The sequence below is a fragment of the Pituophis catenifer genome, unplaced genomic scaffold (genome assembly GCF_029215685.1).
Source record: "Pituophis catenifer annectens isolate HBS135680 unplaced genomic scaffold, rPitCat1.0.hap2 SCAF_1, whole genome shotgun sequence".
Classification (NCBI taxonomy): Eukaryota; Metazoa; Chordata; class Lepidosauria; order Squamata; family Colubridae; genus Pituophis; species Pituophis catenifer.
The window spans coordinates 168052381-168073640 of NW_027256881.1; the positions used below are offsets into that span (position 1 = coordinate 168052381).

The 21260-nt window shown below is 46.9% G+C and overlaps 1 protein-coding gene across 1 annotated transcript in view; it reads right to left on the bottom strand.

The window, feature by feature from the left end:
* The window catches only part of HDAC4 (histone deacetylase 4), a 423752-nt gene that overhangs the window by 85302 nt on the left and 317190 nt on the right, over nucleotides 1-21260 (bottom strand). Inside the window, exons 14-15 of the mRNA XM_070933431.1 lie at nucleotides 20777-20910; nucleotides 16455-16575 (exon numbers count right to left, since the gene is read on the bottom strand). Of these exons, the coding sequence (XP_070789532.1) occupies nucleotides 16455-16575; nucleotides 20777-20910 (255 nt within the window). The remainder of the gene's footprint in view (nucleotides 1-16454; nucleotides 16576-20776; nucleotides 20911-21260) is intronic.

A 21260-nucleotide genomic window follows, 5' to 3' on the forward strand; every position in this document is an offset into this window, starting at 1 on the left:
AAGCCACCGGGACTGTTACAAGTAGCCGAGCTGTTATGACACTGGGAGGAAATAGCAATGGACTTTATCATGGAACTCCCAGAAAGCGGGGGAAACACCATAATTTGGACAGTGATTGATCTTTTTTCAAACAGTCTCATTTCATTGCCTGTTCTGGCCTCCCTTCAGCCCACAAACTGTCAAAGCTGTTCCTGAAGCATGTCTACTGACTGCATGGAATCCCAAAGAGAATCATATCTGATTGAGGGGTCCACTTCACAGCCAAATTCTGGAGGGAGTTTGTACTTGGGTCTTCCCAGGGGTTTAGTTCAGCTTTTCATCCAAGTACTAATGGGATGGCAGAATGAGCTAACGCAGGAGTCTCCAAAGCTTTGCTGGCTGAAGAATTCTGGGAGTTGAAGTCCACAAGTCTTAAAGTTGCCAAGTTTGGACACTCCTGAGCTAACGCAATGATAGAGCAGTACTTGAGGTGTTTGTCAATTACCAACAAATCAATTGGGCTGACTTCTTACCTTTCTCTGAGGTGGCATACAACACTGTATATAGCAGCATGGGCTTTATGCCTTTTAAGGGGTGGAGTTCATCCCCATTACATCATAACACAATGACTATCTGTACTTAATAAATAGTTCAGCCCTGAGCAGGGAATGAGACAAGAATGAGTAATGTCCCCTTCATTATTTAATGTATTAGACAATGAATATATAAGAAAATGTTATGGTGAAATTAGAGATGGATTGTCATTAAATTGCCTGTTCAGGTAGACCTAGCTTACAACTTCCTTGTGCAGCAACTGTTGAAAGTTATAGGGGTGCTGACTAAGGCATGCATTTATGACCTTTGCAGCATCTTTCATGCATGGATTCTCTATTATAGTCAGTCAATACACATGATATTGGGCCTGACTCTTTTTTAAAAAAAAAAATCTCAGAGAAACTGCTTAAATTCCAGACACTCTTGCATTAGACACTGAATTCCAATGATGAACATGTTGAACATGGCAAACTCTTATTCAATTCTGGGGTCTCTATCCAGACACAGCACAGCAAGAAAGATGAATAAAAAATCTCTATCTAAACCGAGCCAATCATGGAAGCTGAAGAGGACGGGCAGCATATCACGCTAAAAACAAAAAACCTGAGAAGGAAGCCTCTTGCTCTCTCTGGAACTGAGTAATCGATTTTATATCCTCTCCTAGGAAAGAAATATGCAGACACACTTGAAAATAAAATATTTTGTTAAATGTTCCAGTGATAAGTAAAGTAGCTCAAATTTCCCCAAAGAAAAAAGGACTGTATTGGTGATTCACTACTTAGAGCAGAGGTGTCAAATCCAAGGCCCCTGGGCCAGATCTAACCTGCGATGTAGTTATATCTGGCCCATGGAGCCACCCTGGAAACAGCGAAGGACTGGCCTGCAGCACCTCAGTCCATCCCAGGCCAACCGGGCATGGCGGTGGCCATCCAGGCTGGAACGCATTCAGCCTTAGATCTGTGAGGCCGGCCTGGAGCCAGCGAGGTGCCACCCCCGCTCCTCCCCTAGGCACATACACAGGAGACAGAGAGCACGCACAGGGCCTGGCATCCCTGGGGATCATCTTGCCTCACAGGCTGACTGTGTTCTGAGTGCTTCCCTTTCACCCAGGATGCCAGCACTTGCCATCTCCTGTGCGCACCCCCAGTGTCAGCATTCCAAATTAGGCTCTCTTCCAGCGCTGACATAACAAGATGAACTTTTACCTAGTTTTGTATGTTCAGATAGTGTTTCCTGGGAGACGAGGAGGGGGGCTACATTCCTGTGAAAAGAACGTGCCGGGAGGTAGAGATGGATCTGCATGATGGCCAATGGGACATTGGGGTTGGAGTGCAGAAGAGGAGGGGGTTGGAAGGAGGGGCCAGTTTGGCTGCAAAATGAAATCAGGAATGTCGGACTCGGCTATTCTTAAAATAAAAGTGATTCATTAGAGTTTGCGTTTGAGAATGAAGTTTATTCAAGATAGCACCGAAACCTGACAGACAGCCAAACTCTCCTCCAAATCCAGGCTGGCTGAGTTTAAATCATCCCGTTCCCTCCCAGACATCTGGTCGGACGGACTATGGCTGAAGCCAAGCTATCGGAGGAAAGCCTGCTTCAAGAAACGGGAGGAGCAGAAGCGGTCGTGATTCCAGCCAACTTGGAAAATACAAAGGTTCAACTTTCTCCACCTTCCCTCCCCGCAGAACTTCAAGCAAAGAAACGTGAAGCAGATAAGTACCCGGGGACTGTGCCAAAAGCCTTAGAGGCAGAATCCCCTTTTGCAAAAGTAAAAGATAAAGAAAAACCCCTAAGTGAATTGGGAAGGGCGAGCTGGGGATGGGAATGGCAGCGAAGCCCAGACAAGGCAGCACCTCCCCACCCCAGGATGAGAGACGAGGCAGAGGACTATCAACACCAGGGCTGGCCCTCCAGAGCTCAGCACAGAGAGGAGAGGGCAGAGAGGGAGGAGCCACCCCAGTTCAGAGGGAAGTTCGATGGTGACCCAGACAACCTTGCCCAATTCCTCGATTCAGCTGAGATATACATAGAGCGGTTCGGACACCTCTACCCTTTCCCCAGAGCCCTAGTGAATGCTATCTCGGAAGGGCTGGAGGGAGAAGCAAAGAGGTGGTCAGCATCACTCTACAAATACAGGGCCCCCCAGCTACAAAATGCGGATGGGTTCTTGCAACTATTGAGAGCCCGTTATGAGGAGGAGGAGGAGGAGGACCCCTATGTGGAAGACGACCTCAGAAACCTAATGCAGAGGGGGAAGCCTATCAGAGAGCATATCCATGAATTCAGGAGAGTCATTGGGACACTGCCTCCCCTACCAGAGCGATTGCTGGTGTATTTTTTTAGAACAAGCCTAGATAAAAGAATTTCCCAAGTGACTGCCTATCGTGACATCCCAAACCGACTCGCTGAATGGTTCCGGGTAGCCATAAAAGTCGACAGAGGGCTGCGGGCGAGTGACACGTCAAAACCACCAGAGGGAAAGGAGAGAGGCCGACCAGACCAGGGGCCACTCAACAGACGAGAAACCCCAACATCACAGCCCTCCTACAGACCAACTGCCCCACGGAGCCCACTGAAATGCTACAGATGTGGGGGAAGCGGCCACATAGCAGCAAGATGTGGAATGCCTAGACCGGGACCAGCTCCACCGCTCAAAGCACGACCGGAACGAGGGCCCAAGCGCGTCACCCACGTACCGCAGGAAGCTCCCCAAATCCCTGAGTTTTTCGCTCATCTGACCGAAACCAGAGGAATCCCAGATGAGGGAGATCAGTTCCCCGAACCCTATGACACGGAAGACGAAGGCGAGGATGACCCGATGGTGAGTGGACCCGTCCATCCTTTTCTTTTCCCCATACGCCTAACAGCCCCCAAAACAGGGGCCCAAGAGACTTTCCAAGCCCTAATAGACTCGGGTAGCACACGGTGCCTAATCAACCTACCCACAGTTCTAAAATTGGGAATCCGAGCTAAACAGCTCAAACAACCAATTCGCTTCGAGCAAGTTGATGGGTCCCTAGTGGGAGGAACGTACGCCACACACTTGACTGAACCCGTGAGACTAGAACTCGCAGATCACTGGGAGACAATCCGCTTCATAATAGCCCCCAAGATGACAGAACCAGTCATATTGGGACTCTCATGGCTCGACAAATGGGGCCCAATCATTTGGTGGCAAGAGGGAACCCGCAGGCTGAGAATAGCAAAGGGGCCCCAACCCCTGCCGCCCCGACCAGAAGAATTCCCTCCCACGCTGAAACCCCAAAGCAGCCCTCCACTACAGAAGAAAACACCACCAACACAAGGGTCCCTCCCAGAAGGTGCAGCAAAGCAATTGACAGCCGCACCCACCACCACTTGTAATGCAAACCAGATCCCAAGGGAGTACCAAGACCTTGCAGGGGTATTCAGCGAGGCCGAGTGTGACATTCTGCCCCCCCACCGCGAGACCGATTGTGCCATCGAGATTATCCCAGGAGCGAAACTACCCAAACCTAAAATGTGTGCCATGACGCCCCGAGAAATGCAGGAAATGCGGGACTACATAGACAAAAACTTACAAAGGGGATTTATTGAGCCAGTGAAACCAAGGGTAGCGGCGCCGGTCATGTTTAAAGAGAAAAAGGACGGCTCCATGAGACTGGTGGTCGACTTTCGAAGTATCAACGCTGTTTGCGTACACAACTTGTACCCCCTCCCCCTCATGAAAGACATGTTAGCCCACCTAGCTAAAGGGAAGGTTTTCACCAAACTAGACCTTCAAGAAGCTTATTACCGAGTACGCATAAGGGCAGGAGATGAATGGAAAACAGCATTCAACTGCCCCCTGGGTAGTTTCCAGTTTAAAGTAATGCCTTTTGGATTGCAAGGAGCCCCGGCAGTGTTCATGCAGTTAATAAACGAAGTCTTACATGAACACCTTTACAAAGGGGTCCTCGTCTACCTGGACGATATTCTTATCTACACGGAGACCATAGACGAACATATACCCCTCGTCCGCCAAGTACTGAAAAAACTGCTACGGGCAAACCTATATGTCAAACTGCCAAAATGCGATTTCCACCAATCACGGCTAGACTACCTGGGCTACCGAGTATCAAATGAGGGGATAGAGATGGACCCAGCCAAGGTCCAATCAGTTCTACAATGGCAGCCCCCTCGCACCCGCAGACAACTGCAAAGTTTTCTAGGCTTTGCGAATTTCTACAGACAATTCATCCCCTCGTTTGCGAAGATTGCCAAACCTTTGACAGACCTCCTAAAGACATGAAGCCCAGCGATGAAACCTCGCCCGGGACAACCCCTACAGTGGGACCTGACCTGCCAACAGGCATTTGAGACGCTAAAAGGACTGTTCGCGAAAGAACCTGTCTTAAAACACCCGGATCCAGAACAGCCTTTTGTCATCCAAGCAGACGCAAGTGATGTGGCAGTAGGAGCAGTGTTACTCCAAAACAACAACCAAGGTGATCTACAACCCTGCGCCTACACCTCCCGCAAACTCACCGATACGGAGAGGCGATGGGCGGCGTGGGAGAAGGAAGCGTTTGCAGTAAGGTGGGCCTTGTTGACCTGGCGGCACCTTCTAGAGGGAGGCCAGAAACCATTTGAAGTCTGGACTGATCATAAAAACCTAGAGGCCCTAAAAACCCCACGAAAACTGTCGCCCAGGCAAGTGCGGTGGGCACAATACTTCAATCGTTTCAATTTTGAGCTTAAGCACATCCCAGGTGGGAGAAATTTCCTGGCTGATGCCCTCTCCCGGATGCCCCAATACAACAGTGAGCGGGAGCAGGTAGTGAATGCCATCATCCCCTCCACCCAAGCTGCGGCCCAAGTGGTCACCAGACGGCAACGACATGACCAGCAAGGCCAACTTGCAAGTGACTTAACTGCGAAATTAAAAAATGAAACGCTGACAGACCCCTGGTATCGGGACAATCAACATCTCTTGACAAAAAGAGATGAACTAGCATGGAGGGGGACAAAGCTCTATGTCCCACAGAGTTTACGCATCCTGATTCTCAAGAGGAGCCACGATGTTAAACCAGCAGGACACTTCGGGTTCCTAAAGACTCTGCACCTAGTACGAAGGCAATTCTGGTGGCCACATATGAGAAAGGACGTAGACAGTTATGTAAAAAGCTGCACCATTTGTGCCACGATGAAGACAAGGCCAGGGTGCCCGCCTGGATTGTTGCAACCAGTAGCTGAGCCAACAAGACCATGGGAGGAGATTGCAATGGACTTTATAGTAGACCTACCGAGGAGCAGTGGAAATACAGTGATCTGGACTGTAATAGACTTATTCTCCAAACAGGCACACTTCATTCCTTGTAGTGGACTGCCTTCAGCCCGTCAGTTATCCAAACTGTTCCTGAAACACATTTACCACCTACATGGAGTCCCCAGGAGAATCATTTCCGACAGAGGGGTCCAGTTCACAGCAAAGTTCTGGAGGGAGTTTCTACGATCCATAGGTTCATCCCAAGGGCTCAGCTCAGCATTTCACCCGAGCACCAATGGGGGGGCAGAAAGACTGAACGCTATGATAGAACAGTATTTAAGATGCTACGTCGACTACCAGCAGTCCAATTGGGCAGACCTCCTATCTTTTGCGGAGGTTGCATATAATAATGCTGTCCACAGCAGCACGGGGCTAACCCCGTTCAAAATAGTGAGTGGCATGGATTTTGTTCCCATGCCAGAATACCCGAGGGAGCCCCCTTCCTCAGTCAGTTTGACCGACTGGATGGCAATGTTGAGACAAACTTGGGAAAATGTTAAGAGGGCGCTGGCAAAGGCGGCTCAATCTTATAAGGACCAAGCAGACAAGCACCGAACTCCCCAAACACCATTTCAGCTGGGAGAGAAAGTTTACCTCTCCACCAAGTACTTGAGACTTAGACTCCCGAGCAGGAAATTGGGCCCAAAATTTATAGGACCATTTCCTATAATAAAAATAATCAACCCCGTTACAGTGCAATTGCAGTTGCCACGGCTTTTGGGGAAAATTCACCCCGTTTTTCACAGTAGCCTTCTAAAACCTGTAGTGGGGTCTACTTTAAGGCCAACGCCACGTGAACCCCCTGGGCCCCTGGTTGTTGGGGGCCAAACGCACTACGAAGTGCAGCGGATTCTTGATTCAAGATGGCACAGGGGGCGCCTTCAGTACTTAATTAAATGGAAGGGTTACCCATTGTCAGAGGCTTCCTGGGTGAAGAGCGCAAACATCCAAGCTGATCGCCTTATAGCAAAATTCCATGCAGACCACCCGGGAAAGCCGGGAGGGGGGGGTGCACAGCCAGGGAGGGGCTGATGAGACTAATCTTGTTGTGTTTTCCCTATGGGATAGGTGATGTTGCAGAAGTGAAGGGAGAGGGGCCGGATGTCAGCGTTCCAAATTAGGCTCTCTTCCAGCGCTGACATAACAAGATGAACTTTTACCTAGTTTTGTATGTACAGATAGTGTTTCCTGGGAGACGAGGAGGGGGGCTACATTCCTGTGAAAAGAACGTGCCGGGAGGTAGAGATGGATCTGCATGATGGCCAATGGGACATTGGGGTTGGAGTGCGGAAGAGGAGGGGGTTGGAAGGAGGGGCCAGTTTGGCTGCAAAATGAAATCAGGAATGTCGGACTCGGCTATTCTTAAAATAAAAGTGATTCATTAGAGTTTGCGTTTGAGAATGAAGTTTATTCAAGATAGCACCGAAACCTGACACCCAGAGGGCAAGAGCGAGAGATGGTCTCTCACAGGCTCCAGGGCAGTTGAATGGGTTAGCTCTAAGGCCAACTGCATTCAGGCCCAGATGACAGCCACAAGTTGTAGATCAGTGCACAATCGGCCTGGACTGGGCCAAGGTGACGCCAACCCTTTGCTGTTTCCAGGGTGGCCCCATGGGCCAGGGAGAGAGTTTGGCAGCAGTGCTGATGGCCGTGGCTTTCCCACGTGGGGGAGGGGGCGGTCCCAGTGAAAGGGAAGCCAGGCTGCAAGGCCAGGCTCAGAAAGGGACGAGAGGAGGGGGAGAGACTGGCAACGCTTCCCTTTTACTGGGACAGCCCCTGTCCCCATTGGAAAGCTTGTGCCCAGTGCCTGCCCCTGAAGCGAATCTAGCTGAGGCCATTTTTGAGGCTTCAGGGTTGCCACAAGACAGAAGAAGAGACAGGGAGGGGGAAAATAGGTAGCTGGGGTTTGTAGTCAAAACAAAAAGTTTTCTTGTGGGAACCAAAGACATTCCAACAAGTGCTGGGGAGAGAAGGAGTGGAGTAACCAAGCAACCAGCCAGCACCTCTATTGGACAATGTGACTGATGAAGGAAGGGGAAGGGGAACTTTCATTTTTTAATTAGGTGAACACCGTGGGAACTTTCAGAGTCAGTTTTCACCAGTTGTGACAATACGATGTATCCAATAAATTGTTCTTTGAGAACCTGCCTCAGAATTCTGCTTTCTATGGGTGCATTACTTGGAACGCTGACATTAAACTGACTCCCCCTTAACGCTCCAGGCTAACCAGAGCCTCCAGGGTCCTGAGCCCCGGCTGCTCACCCGATCTACCAAGGGAGCACAAAAGACTCATGGATTATTGCAGAGATGGAGAAGCGGGTGTCAACGTTCCAGAAAACCCCAACTCCGAGTAAAGACGCGGAAGCAAGCATTTTTCAAAGTTCTCTTTACTAGAATAAGTAAACTGGCACATCTGGGAAAACCTGAATCTGAAAGGTCCGGGTTCTCCCTCAGTAAATAAAAAACCCCCAAACCATTCCCTCACTCCTCAGTTGATCACATGCTCCAATCAACCTCCGTCCCATCTCGACTCAGCACCCTGACCACTCCTTCTCCAGATGCCGGATCGCCCTGACCTTGACCAACAGGAAGAATGCTATTATGTCTACAAACAACCCCTCTACTATATCCCCCCTCCTACTTTCCCACACATGAGAAGGTGGCAGCATGGAAGCTTCCGACATAATATGACTTCCAACGCTGACAGGGGTCCCCCCCCCTGCAGAAAAAAACACATCCTGAAAATAAAAGAGACAAATACAAAAGAAGGGATTAACACCTTGTACAGGACCCCTTAACCTCCTCTCCCTTCCCCCCTCCCCTCGGTGGACCTTTTGGTTTCTCAGGAAACTTATCATGAAATTGTTTCACTAGAGTATCAGCATTCACATCCCAACTTTTCACCGAAGTAGCTTCAGATAATGGGTACCCTTTCCAGTGTACCAAATATTGTAAGTGACTCCTGTAGAGTCTAGAGTCAAGGATCTTCTTCACTTCATAATGAGTGACTTTGGTACTTGCACTACCAAATGGGGGGGGGAGCAGCTGGCATGGGCCTTAAGTTAGATTCTCTTGTTGGTTTCAATAAGCTATTGTGGAAAACTGGATGTATTTTCCCTAATAGGTGAGGGAAGCCAAGTTGGACAGTCACTGGGTTAATCACTTTCACTATAGGGAAGGGACCTATGAATTTGGGTCCAAACGTCTTGCTAGGTAACCTCAATCTTAAGTACTTGGTTGATAAATACACCTTATCTCCTATTCAGAAAGGTGGTTGGAGAGACCAGCGTTTCTCGGTCTGGGCCTTATATTTTTCCGCTGATTCAGCTAAAGCTTTCTTAGTATTCTCCCAACCCCTTTTCAATGAGGTCATCCATTCTGTTAGGGACATGGAAGTGGGTGGCTCTCTAGGCAACTCAGGCATCAGCACAAAATCCATGCCCATAGTTATCTGAAAAAGAGTACTGCTGTATACTGCATTATAAGCCACTTCTGCGAACGGTAGTAAGTCCACCCAGTTTTCTTGTTGATAATTTACATAACATCTAATGTATTGTCCCACCATTGAGTTCAATTTTTCAGCCAATCCGTTAGTCGATGGGTGGAAAGCTGAGCTAAACCCCTGGGACGACCCAATGGACTGTAGAAACTCTTTCCAGAACTTAGTGGTAAACTGGAACCCTTGATCTGATATTATTCTCCTTGGAACCCCATGGAGTCTGTAGATATGTTTCACAAAAAGCTTTGCCAGTTTCCTGGCCGATGGTAGTCCGTTGCAGACAGTGAAGTGTGCTTGCTAGGAGAATAAATCAATGACAGTCCAAATCACCTCGTTCCTCCATTGCCAGGGAGCTCAACTATGAAGTCCATTGCAATCTCCTCCCAGGGCTTGGTGGGTTCGGCCACAGTCTGGAGAAGCCCAGGGGGCTTCCCTTGTTTGGACTTCATTGTGGCGCAGGTGGCGCAGCTTTTCACATAGTCTTCCACATCAGCTTTCATCTCTGGCCACCAGAATTATCTCCTAGTCAAATGAAGGGTTTTTAAAAATCCAAAGTGGCCCCCTAGTTGAGAATCATGACTCCTTTAGCACCAGGGGCACATAAATCTTACTCCCCTTCCATGCCAACCCCTCTCTTAGGGTTAGGTCCATCTGGTTTTCCTTGAACCAGGAATCATTTGAGAGCGCCGCTTTTAGCCCTGCTGTCAACTTGTCTTCAGGGAGGTTGGAACCATGGCGCTCTGGTGCAGGCTTGGGCAGCTGGCTGAGTTTCCGAGATCATGGCTTAAACTATCTCTTCACGTCAGCTGTCAAACTGGGGCTTATGGGAGAGAGCATCAGCTAACAGGTTCTTCCCCCCCTCCCCCCCGGAATGTATTTCAGGTTAAAGTTAAAGCATTTGAAATACTGACCCCAGCGAACCTGTTTGGGGGAAAGCTTTCTTGGGGTCTTCAGCACCTCGAGGTTTTTGTGGTCAGTCCACACTTCAAAAAGCTCCTTAACCCCCTCTAGGAAGTGTCTCCAGGATAGGAGAGCCCATCGCACTGCAAAAGCTTCTTTCTCCCATACCACCCATCTGCACTCAAGGTCTGTTAACTTTCTCAATACGTAAGCACATGGCATTAGTTCATTTTGGCCGTTTCTTTGCAGTAGAATAGCAGCCACCACCACATCACTCACGTCCGCCTGAACCACAAATGATTTATTTGGGTCAGGGTGCTGTAGGATTGGCTCCACTGCGAATAGGCGTTTTAATTGTTCAAAGGATTTTTGACAGTCCATTGTCCAAGCTAAGGGTTGGCTTGGTGGGACACGGACCGGTTTTTAGCAATTCTATCAAGGGGAGAGCAACTTCAGCGAAGGAAGGGATGAATTGTCTGTAAAAGTTTGTAAACCCTAGGAAGCTTTGAAGTTGCTTACGGGTTCATGGGGGTTGCCAGTTGAGAACTGCCTTCACCTTCCCCGGGTCCATTTCGATTCCTTGATTTGACACCCTGTATCCCAGGTAGTCCAAGGACTCCTTATGGAACTCGCATTTTGACAGCTTTGTATAAAGTTTTGCTGCTAGGATATTTTTGAGCACTTGTCTGACTAATTTGACATGTTCTTCCATATTTTCGCTGAATATAAGAATGTCGAGGTAAACAAGGACCCACTTATACAAGTGCTCATGCAAAACTTCGTTGATCAGTTGCATGAAGACTGCGGGAGCCCCTTGGAGTCCAAAAGGCATGACCCGGAATTGGAAGCTGCCCAGGGGGCAGTTAAAAGCAGTCTTCCATTTGTCTCCCTCTTTTATGTGAACCAGGTAGTAGGTTTCCCTTAGATCTAGCTTGGTGAAAATCTTGCCCTTTGACAAGTGGTTCAGCAAGTCTTTCGTTAATGGTAGGAGGTAGGTGTGTTGTATGCAAACTGCATTGATATTATGAAAATCAACACACAATCTCAGCCCCCCATCTTTTTCTTTGAACAATACGGGGGCGGCCACCCTGGATTTCGCAAGCTTGATGAATCCTCTGGCTAGGTTTGTGTCAATGTACTTCCTCAACTCGGTCATTTCAGCCGATGTCATGGAATACATCCTGGGTTTTGGCAATCTGGCTCTTGGTTCTAATTTGATGACGCAATCTGTGGGCCGATGAGGGGGGGGAGGAAGTTACATTCCTCCTCACTGAACGCTTCAGCTAAGTCTATATATACCTTAGGAATCTGGGGTTCACCTGGAGGCTTGTCTGAACAAGCCTCCAGGCTTGTTGCAGCTGGTCGCAGCTGGTTCAGGCAACTGGCCTTTATGGGTAGGCTGCACCTTAGGATGAGGTGCAGGGGGTAATGGGCCAATGGATCTCTCCAATTAACATTCCATCTACCTGGTGAAATTTAATTAGGTGCTTTAAGGCTGATGTTCTGATCCCCCAGTTGTTCAACAAGTGGAAGTCCAATTAGACATTTGGTGCAGCCAGTATCTATTATTGCTGGCAGTTCTGCTTGCTTCCCTGTCTCTGGCACCACCAGTTTCACTTTAATTGAAAGGGGGGGGGCTTCATCTCTGCTAGCCTCGTTGGGAGGAAATTCTTTTCAGACTGGCAACTCTTCCAGGAATCTGATGCCTTGGGCCGAGTCCCCAGCCTTCGGGCTTCCTCTGCAGCCTCTATGGCTTGCACCATTTCTTCAGAAGGAGAAAGAAAGGAGTCGGTAAATCCTTGAGCATCCGTCCCCACACCCCCTCTATGATTTCTCCTTTCTCCTCCACTGAGTCTTCACACTACCCGAGGTTTAGGTAGATGCTGGGGTTCAGTACCCCCGACAGCCCCCTTTCGGGATGCTGTTAGGCTTTAAGAGGGATTCGGGTTAATGTCAGCATTCCAGAAAACCCTAACTCCGAGTACAGACACGGAAGCAAGCATTTTCCAAAGTTCTCTTTACTAGAATAGGTAAACTGGCACATCTGGGAAAACCCAAATCTGAAAGGTCCGGGTTCTCCCTCAGTAAATCAAAACCCCCAAAACCATCCCCTCACTCCTCAGTCCATCACATGCTCCAATCAATGTCTGTCCCATCTCGACTCAGCACCCCGACCACTCCTTCTCCAGATGCCGGATCGCTCTGACCTTGACCAACAGGAAAAATGTTATTATGTCTACAAACAACCCCTCTACTAAATCCCCCCTCCTACTTTCCCACACATGAGAAGGTGGCAGCATGGAAGCTTCCAGTCTAATATGGCTTTCAATGCTGACAGCGGGAAGAGGAAGTCTCGGGCCCCAGTGCGCCCCCCCCCCTTGAGGGCTTGCAGACCCCCATGGAAAGCCAGCAGGTGGTGGTGCTGGTGGCAGAGATCACCTTTCAAATGGTGACCCAGCTGAAAGTTTGAGCAAAATGGTCAACCACCGGGGACCTGTACTAGGTGGAGGAGGACTTCAGACACCGAGGCTCGGTCCCGGAACTGGCGAGAAACTTCCCAGTGACCTCGATGCGAGAGCCGATGGCCACTGTTCTCCAATGGAGGGAGAAGGGATCTCTGGAGCTGGATGAATCTGGGAACTGGAGATTTCAGATGGTATTCCACAGCCAGACCTTAGAGCAGTGGTCACCAACTGGAGAAAATTTTGATGGTCTGCAGGCACACCCGGGTGGAGGAGCTGCTCCAGGATGAGCAATGGCCAGTCCTGTGACTAGAGCTCTGGCCAGGCAGCTCATAGTGGAGCTGTAAATCTCTGCCGTAGAGGGAGGTTCGTGCAACTTGCAATTTTGCAGCACAGCCCTCGCTGGCCGGAATGAGGTAATGGTGCAAGGGGGGTGGGATAGAGAGAGAGAGGGAGAAAGAGGGGGAGAGAGAAAGAGAGATGAGAGAGAGAAAGAGGGGGAAAAGAAATGAGAGAGAGAGAGAAAGAGAGAGAATGAAAGAGAGAATCAGAGAGAGAGAGAGAATAAGAATGAGAAGAGAGAGTGGGGGAGAGAGAGAGAGGGGGGAGAGAGAAAGAGAGAATAAGAGAGAATGTGTGGGGGAGAGAGGGGAGAGAGAATGAGGGTGGGAGAGGAAGGAGAGTGCCTGAAGGACCCCATCCTATCACTGGGAGTCCAGGCGCTTCAGCAAGCGACGTACTGGATTCGTATTAGTGGTCTGCGGGATTTAAAATTATGAACTTGGTGGTCCCTGAGGTCCAAAAGGTTGGGGACCCCGGCCTTAGAGGGTTTACTGGAGAGGTTTGACAGGATGAGCCTTGAGAGCTTAGGGCAAGCATGCCGGGTTGAGCGAGCCAGAGTGATCCTGAAGCAGCCGACCCTGACATTTCCTCCCCGACGAGATCAAGCCTCCATTCCAACAGCCTGACCATCCAGTCCCCTGCTGGTCTCTTCAGCACAGTCAAGCCCTGGACTGTGGCGAAGCCTGCCGAGAAGGCCAAGCCTGCTTGGCTACCTGCACCAACAGCCAGCGTGACGAGTGCCTCCTGGCTGGGCTTACTACCACGGGCACAGCTGGGTCCAAGCACAGTGGGCCCTGACTGGGGCGCCACAGCAGTCCCTTGTGGTCGCTTCCCCGCCTGCCCCTCAACTCCACCACTGATCAAAGCCACCTTTGATGGAGATCTGGAAAAACTTGCATTCTTTCTGAACCAGGTGCTCACATTGACGACCATGGCTCTAGCTACCCCACCAATCAAACCATGGTCCGAGCCATATCTGCAAACCTAGAGGGGGAAGTGACTGAATGTGGATGACTCAGCTCCACAACGAAGATACACAAGGCTGGGAAACACTGATACCTTCCTGTAGGAGCTGATGGCTAGATTCCAAGATAAGTCCCAAGCCCAGCAAGCTGAAGTGGGAATCCGCGAAATCAAGCAGAAGGGTCACCTGCCAAAGGGTATGTCAGGGAATTTAGAAGAGTTGCTGGGAAGCTGCGGCTGTCAGGGTTCCAAGGAACACCCCCAACAAAATAAAGCTCTGAGGCCTGATGTTCCTCAAAGTTCCAATTTATTAGAGATGTCATGTTGGCACATCTGGGAAAACCCGAATCTGAAAGCTTGCAGGTTTTCCACACCCAGCTGACAGTCACAGCCTTGCCCCACACCCACAATTTCATCACATTGTCCAATCAACTCTTCACACTCAACTGGATACAATCTTCAGGCGGTCTCCATCAGGTGCAGGCAAAAGTCCTTGAATATGGAATGTTGTTATGACTAACTTTCTACCGCTCCAACAACAACCCCTCCCAACTTCCCCAGCTAAAATATGTGGCAGTTAAGAAGCAAACAAGAAAATTGTCTTCCAAAACTGACAGCGGCACTGGCCGGAACAACTCCTGGTCTACTTCTTTAAAGAAGGCCTAGACCCAGATCTACTTCACACATGCTCTCTCGAGGGGTCCCCGATTGCATCCATGAGTAGTACTGTATGGCAATGGCCATGGACCTCGAACTCAACTCGCACAAGAAGTGCGGATCCACCAAGAGGAAGCCAAAAAACTAACCCAAGAGGCACCAATTTGGCCGGCGACCCAGACCCTGCCAAGCTGAAGTCAGCCAAGGGGGACCTCAAGGCAGCCCATCAAGTGTTTCCGCTGCAGCCATCATGGCCACCAGGTGGCTGAATGCCTGGCCCCGGCTCCACAACCAAAAGGGAAAAACCACGAGCCAGCTAAATTGAAGAAGCCACTCTGAAAAGCAACAGAAAGAGGAAAATTCACCTGCCAAGCCATTGAGATCTCCTTCCCCCAAGGGGGGAAGAGGGAATTCTGGCTCTGCGACCTCGGCTGCCCACGCTCTATGACAGCGATGATGAGGGTGAGGACGACCAATAAGGGAAGCTATCCACCCATTCGCTATCCAGTTGAAGCTAGTGGTGCCAAAAGCAGGCACATGAGGAGGTGGAAGTCATTATAGACACGGGCTGCACTGGCTGCCTGATCAGCCTGCCCACGGTCCTAAAATTGGGGATCAGGACAAAAACCATGACCCAGCCCATACGGTTCGAGCAGGTCAATGGGTCGCTGATGGCGGGGGGCCTGCCACACTCCTCACCAAACCAATAAGGCTAAAGATAGGTTGGCACTGGGAGCTCATCCACAGTGACTCCAAAGATGACCAAAGCAGTGATTCTAGGGCTAGCTGCCACGGGCAATGGGCAGACAGCAGTGGGCAGGGGCTTCCCATTTTGACCTCTCCCCACTGCTGTTGCCTCTGCTACTGGACTCCAGCCTAAAACCAAACAGGCAGTTCGGCTGCCACCCCACAATGCCCCAGCACCATTTGACCTCCCCAGGACCCTCCCCAGCTGTGCGCAAGCACCGATGCTCTGCTGGCCTCCCAAGCTTTGGTGTTCACCCTGGATCACCCCTTCCAGCCTTGACTGGCCCATCACAGATGCCCCTTGATGTGAGCGATGTTGAGTGGGCCATGGCCACCCAGTCACGTGACCACCTTGCCACACCCACTTGGCCCTTTGAGGGAGACCATAATGCTGATCCGGCCTTCAATGAAATTTGACACCCCTGACTTAGAGGAACAAAACCAACAATTTGTAGATCAGACAATTTTTTAAGGGAAGTGTGTTGACTGCAAAAATCAAAAGTGTGACGGAGAGGCTCATTAATAGAAAAGAAGTGATAGAGGGGATTGAAGTTGCAAGAATTTTGGGGGAGAGTGACCATGTTATATTAGAAGTCAATACAATAAAGATTCAAGCAACAGAACATAATCAAACCAGTGTCTTAGACTTTAAAAGAGTGGATTTTGACAAACTCCGAGAAAGCTTGGGAAGGATCCCATGGATGAAAATCTTAAAGGGGAGCTCAACTCAAGAAGCTTGGGAAACTCTGAAACATATGACTATAAAAGCCCAGTCCAGCTCAATACTAAAAGTCATTTGATGTGACATACGACTCTTGTTTTAACAGGAGAAAAATATACCTGCATATTGTGTATGATTTTCAATTCAATGACGAGTACCATGTATAAATAAAACGCCCCTAAAAGGAAAAATAAATTGCAAAAAGCATGCCTTTATGGGAAAGCTTGTCAAGTAGAATGTACCAAAACATACAAGATCTGGATTCTTAGATTAAGTGAGCTTTATTTCTATAGATTCCCAAATCAAAATGAACAACTGGAAAGCAGGTAACATTTTCTGTACCTAACAGTTTCCTGGTGTCCAATTTCTGTCTGTTCAGAGGGTTAGTACCATAAATCAATGTGTGTGCTTCTGAATGCACAGTCTGTAATTCTTCTAGAGTTGCTTTTCTTCCACGGATACACTACAGGAGAAAAGGAAGCAGTGAAATTCCATTTCCCTTGATGAAAAAGCAGCATCCCAAATAGAAAAATATAAATAAAGGTGTACACAAATGTCACTGACCAAAGAGATTACATTAGAAATGCACTGACTTCACAAAACTTCTCTATTTTAATTCTGAAATTTTGAACAATTGTATGCAAAAGAAAGAATTTTAGGATGCTTGCTGTTTCAGAGACAGAAAAACAAGAATATTCTTACCACAAATTTTTGTTCTAGGAACCTCATGGAGTGAGGTGGACATTCTTTGACTTAGATGGTACTTTCTTCTGGTACTTATAAGGCAAGACCACCTCTGTCAGGAGGAGGAAATGCCCATATTACCCACATCAGAATTACACAAACAAATGGCTATTAACCTCCATGCCATCCTAATCCCTTCTAGAGGTTTCTAGAAGAGAAATTATAGAAAGTGTACATTTTTTCCAAAGTTTCCAAAAAAGACATTACAGACATAATAGAAAAATTAAGGGTGGCAGAACAAGATCAGGGACTTTAATCCCAGAATTTCTAAAGAATCTTCTGGACAAAAGCTGTTAGAAGAAAATGCATGGTCAGTTTTATAAAATTTGCTGAATGCATAAATGGAAGACACCTTACAGATGTCTAGAATAGAAAAATCCCCTTTAAAAGCCAAGGTTCCCACTCTCCATAAGGGAATGAATGAAAGCTATTTCCTATCATCTAATATTCCAAGGAAAAACAATCCTTAACCCAAATGTAGATGAAAGACCAAGGACATTTATACCACCTCTGATGTTTTCATACAGCTGCTCTATTTAGAAATTGGCAGAAATGTTTATGCCAATTGTATTATCTGAAATAAACTTCACCAAGGGTACACTGGGGAAGGAAGGAGGTGGTATTGTACTGCCACCTTGTACTTAATTGCAATTAAGAGAAAAGGGAGTTTCTTAGCCTTTATGAAATACTATTTTATATGTTTATCATATAAAATACACAATTCAGAATTTCACCAGTGTAACATTAGGTTTAAATGAGTGCACCTTGTTTCAAAGTGAAAGACATAAGATAGGAGTGAAATAGCACCACCATTAGGATTGAACTTACCTGAACATGTATCCAGTGGCACTACCTTTGGTGCATTTGTTAGGCTTCTTAATTTTTAACAAAAATGTTTGATAAAAACAGTCAAAGTCAAACCATGAATGTTAGAAGGCCCAATTTTAATCAATCAAGATTGATTAAATAAAATCAATAAGGAAGATCCCATTAAAACCTTAAAGGTGTAATAGCCAGCTGGAACTTCTTGAAGGGGAATAGAAATCATAGTGCAGTCACAAACAATGTTAGAAAGAAATATAAGGGACCCAATGTCACTGAATAGGGAGCTTGATAAGGAGCTGAAATAAAGAAATCTGTTTATTGGAAATGGAAGGAAGGGACAATTTGACCAGCATTCTGGTCCCAAGTTATTTATGAATTATAAGTCATAAACCTGGTTTGGCCACTCACTGACAGCCAGTGCATTTGCATGTGAGTAGCCAGTTGCCCCACAGCAATCTATTAGTTATATTCTATAAGCGGCTACAACTTCCAGAAAAATGTTAAAAATAGCCCCACTTAAAAATAATCTAAATATGAAGGCTGTTCACAGTAACAGAGAGGCTGTTAACTTTTTCTGTAGGAAACAGTGTAGTTACTATATCAGCTAAAGATGACAACAGACACTCCTAGCCATCATGTGATCCTACAGTGGCAAAAACTACATACAAATGTATGTTAAATAGCATAGGGGACAAAATGATATGTTGTGGGACACCATAGCGTAGCTGCCAGGTTGTACACTACAGCCATCAAGACTAAGACTTCTTAGACTATCCTTGAAGTAGTATTGGAAACATTTTAAACAAGTGCTCCCAATCCTTACCTCCCTCACAGAGATGGTCTACAAAATACCATGATTAAAATCTATTGTGAAATCAAGCAGGTTCAACAGTCATATACTCCTGTCTGTTCTGCAAGAGTTCATCTACACCAGGGGTGTCAAACTCAATTTCATTAAGGGCTGCATCAGGGTTGTGTTTGACCTCAAGGGGCCAGGGTGGGCATGGCCAGCTCGAAGTCACTCGTGTTGGAGGCACCTGTGGTGGCCTGAGCACTCTGCCAGCAAAAACGGGCTCCCAAGCTCCGTTTTCAGCTGCGATGGCATCCTGCAACCCTCTGCCAACGAAAATAAAATTTGGTGGTGGTGGGGGCACGCATGGCCCTTGCGAGCTCTGTTTTCACTGGCAGAAGCACCACGAGCCAGTCCTTTGCTCTTTCCAGGGCAGTCCCGCGGGCCAGATCTAAGCACCCGGCGGTCTGAATCCAACCCCCAGGCCTTGAGTTTGACACCCCTGATCTACACCATAGCTGATTATGTACCCAGATCAGGCTGAGCAGATTGAAAGGGCTGGCATAAATAGTGTCTTCCAAATATATATAAAGCTGCATAATTATCACCCTCTCAAGCACCCGTCCCAAATAAACTCCCCAGTAACTGGACAATAGTTGACAAAGTCCTCTGGATCTAGGGAAGACCCCCCCTCAAGCCTCCCCCAGCTGGTTCCAATGAGCCAAATTAGGGAGGGTCAAGGCAGTGGTGAAATCTCAACCAGTTTGCTACCTGTTTGCTGGCTGCACATGCATGCTGCTTGCCAAGTGCATGAGCATTGCACACCAAGCACATGAGCAGACACAGTTCGCACGCATGCTGCATGGGCGTGTGTAATATGTGCCAAAAGGAGGCTTGGGAAGGTAAGTAGAACAGCGGAGAGGGTAATCAGCTGTGCCGCAAGATCTTGGGAATGTTTTTAAAAACTTTTTAAAGCACTTTTTACTACTGGTTCGGGCGAATAGGTAGTAAAAAATGCTAAACAAAACGTAAACAAAAAAAGGTCCCGACGATCACAGCTGTGCCGCACGATCGTCGGAACCTTTTTTTTTTTTTTTTTTACTTTTTTAAAGCATTTTTTACTACCTAACAGGTAGTAAAAAATGCTTTAAAAAGTAAGAAAAAGGTTCCCAGGAATCATTTTTTTATCTATTTAAAGCATTTTTTTACTACCAGTTTGGGCAAATAGGTAAAAAAGTAAAAAAAAAAAAAAAAAAGAAAAGGCTGAGACGATCACAGCCGTGCCACGTAATCGTCCGAGCTTTTTTTTACTTTTTTAAAGCATTTTTTTACTACCTATTCATCCAAACTGGTAGTAAAAAAATGCTTAAAAAGTAAAAAAAACCAGTTCCAACGATCACGTGTCACTCAGCTGATTGTCGGAACTTTTTTTTTCCATTTTTTTTTTTTACGAACCAGCCCGAACTGGTAGCATTTCATCCCTGGGTCAAGGGAGCATATCATAGGGTAGACAACCATAACCATCTTGTCTATATATTCAGGCCTCATAAACTGAAAGTGATTTTATCTAATTGAATCACAACACTTACCGAATAACTCGGCAAATATTACATCAAAAGAAGTCTTCAAATTGGCATGAAACTAAAATCTCTAATGCATTTCCTCACTGTCAACGAATTTACTGGCAGTGACTTCTTGAAAATGGAATTTTCAAATGGCAGAAATTCAATAATTGAATTATTGAAATATAAGACCAATTCAACCATGGAACTAGTAATTGGGAGAGGTATGGGTTTTCTTTTCACTACCTGTATTCATATGGAGGGTGAGATGAATCAATTGGCACAGATGCTTTAATCTCATATGCATGAGTAGGAGTTGGCAACCTGTGGCCTGACACCCAGTATCATCCATGGTCCCAAAAGAAATATATTCACCTAGTCCGTGCAAGGCATTGGGACCATTGTCTTCTCAGCAGTCATTTTGTCAATGGCTTAATCAGCCATCTCAGTGTGGGAAGAGCAATAAGTCTCCCAGAAAAGTGGCAGTATAGCTTCTGCACCATAAGTTGAAGAAGGTTGCCAACCCCTAACCTAAATTGTTTCTTTCAAGTCTAGGATTTGAATCATAGAATAAAACATTTAAAAATATACCTGGAAAAACAGAAAACACTTCTCTTTCTTTGATAATTTACATGTAAAACAACTATGGTCAGTAGTGATGTAGTTCAGAAATTTCTGCTGTAACATCTAGAAATTAAGCTGCCAAAGCCACTGTCCCTCCATTCTATTAGTTTATCTATTACCTCACACTTGCTACGAAGACCTGTTTCCTGAAGCCGTGACCAAATGCTTTGGATTCTCCCTGCATGTTCTGGATGACTGTTTGTGTTTCCACAAACGCACTGGTGTTTCAGCATCAAGGTGTCATATACAAGGCCTGCATCAAAGGATATGCATTAATTCAGGCTACAATCTTACTTCTACTGACAAGGTGAACAAATTCCCCAATAATCTTATTTCTCTATAAAGTTGCATAAAGATATGTTATTTATAATTTATATATGCATATGGAAAAGTATAATTTGAAATAGCAAATTTCAGAATAAAAATGTAAACACAGTTTTATTAACAGTGCTAAGAGAAAATAAAAAGTTCTAACTTTTTGGAGTCCAATTTATTTTATTTCCATCAATTCCAGAACTTCTGATATTTAAACAAGAAAGTAGCAATAACAATAGCAATACTATATATTCATATTACTTTATACTTATATAGTGCTTTACAGCC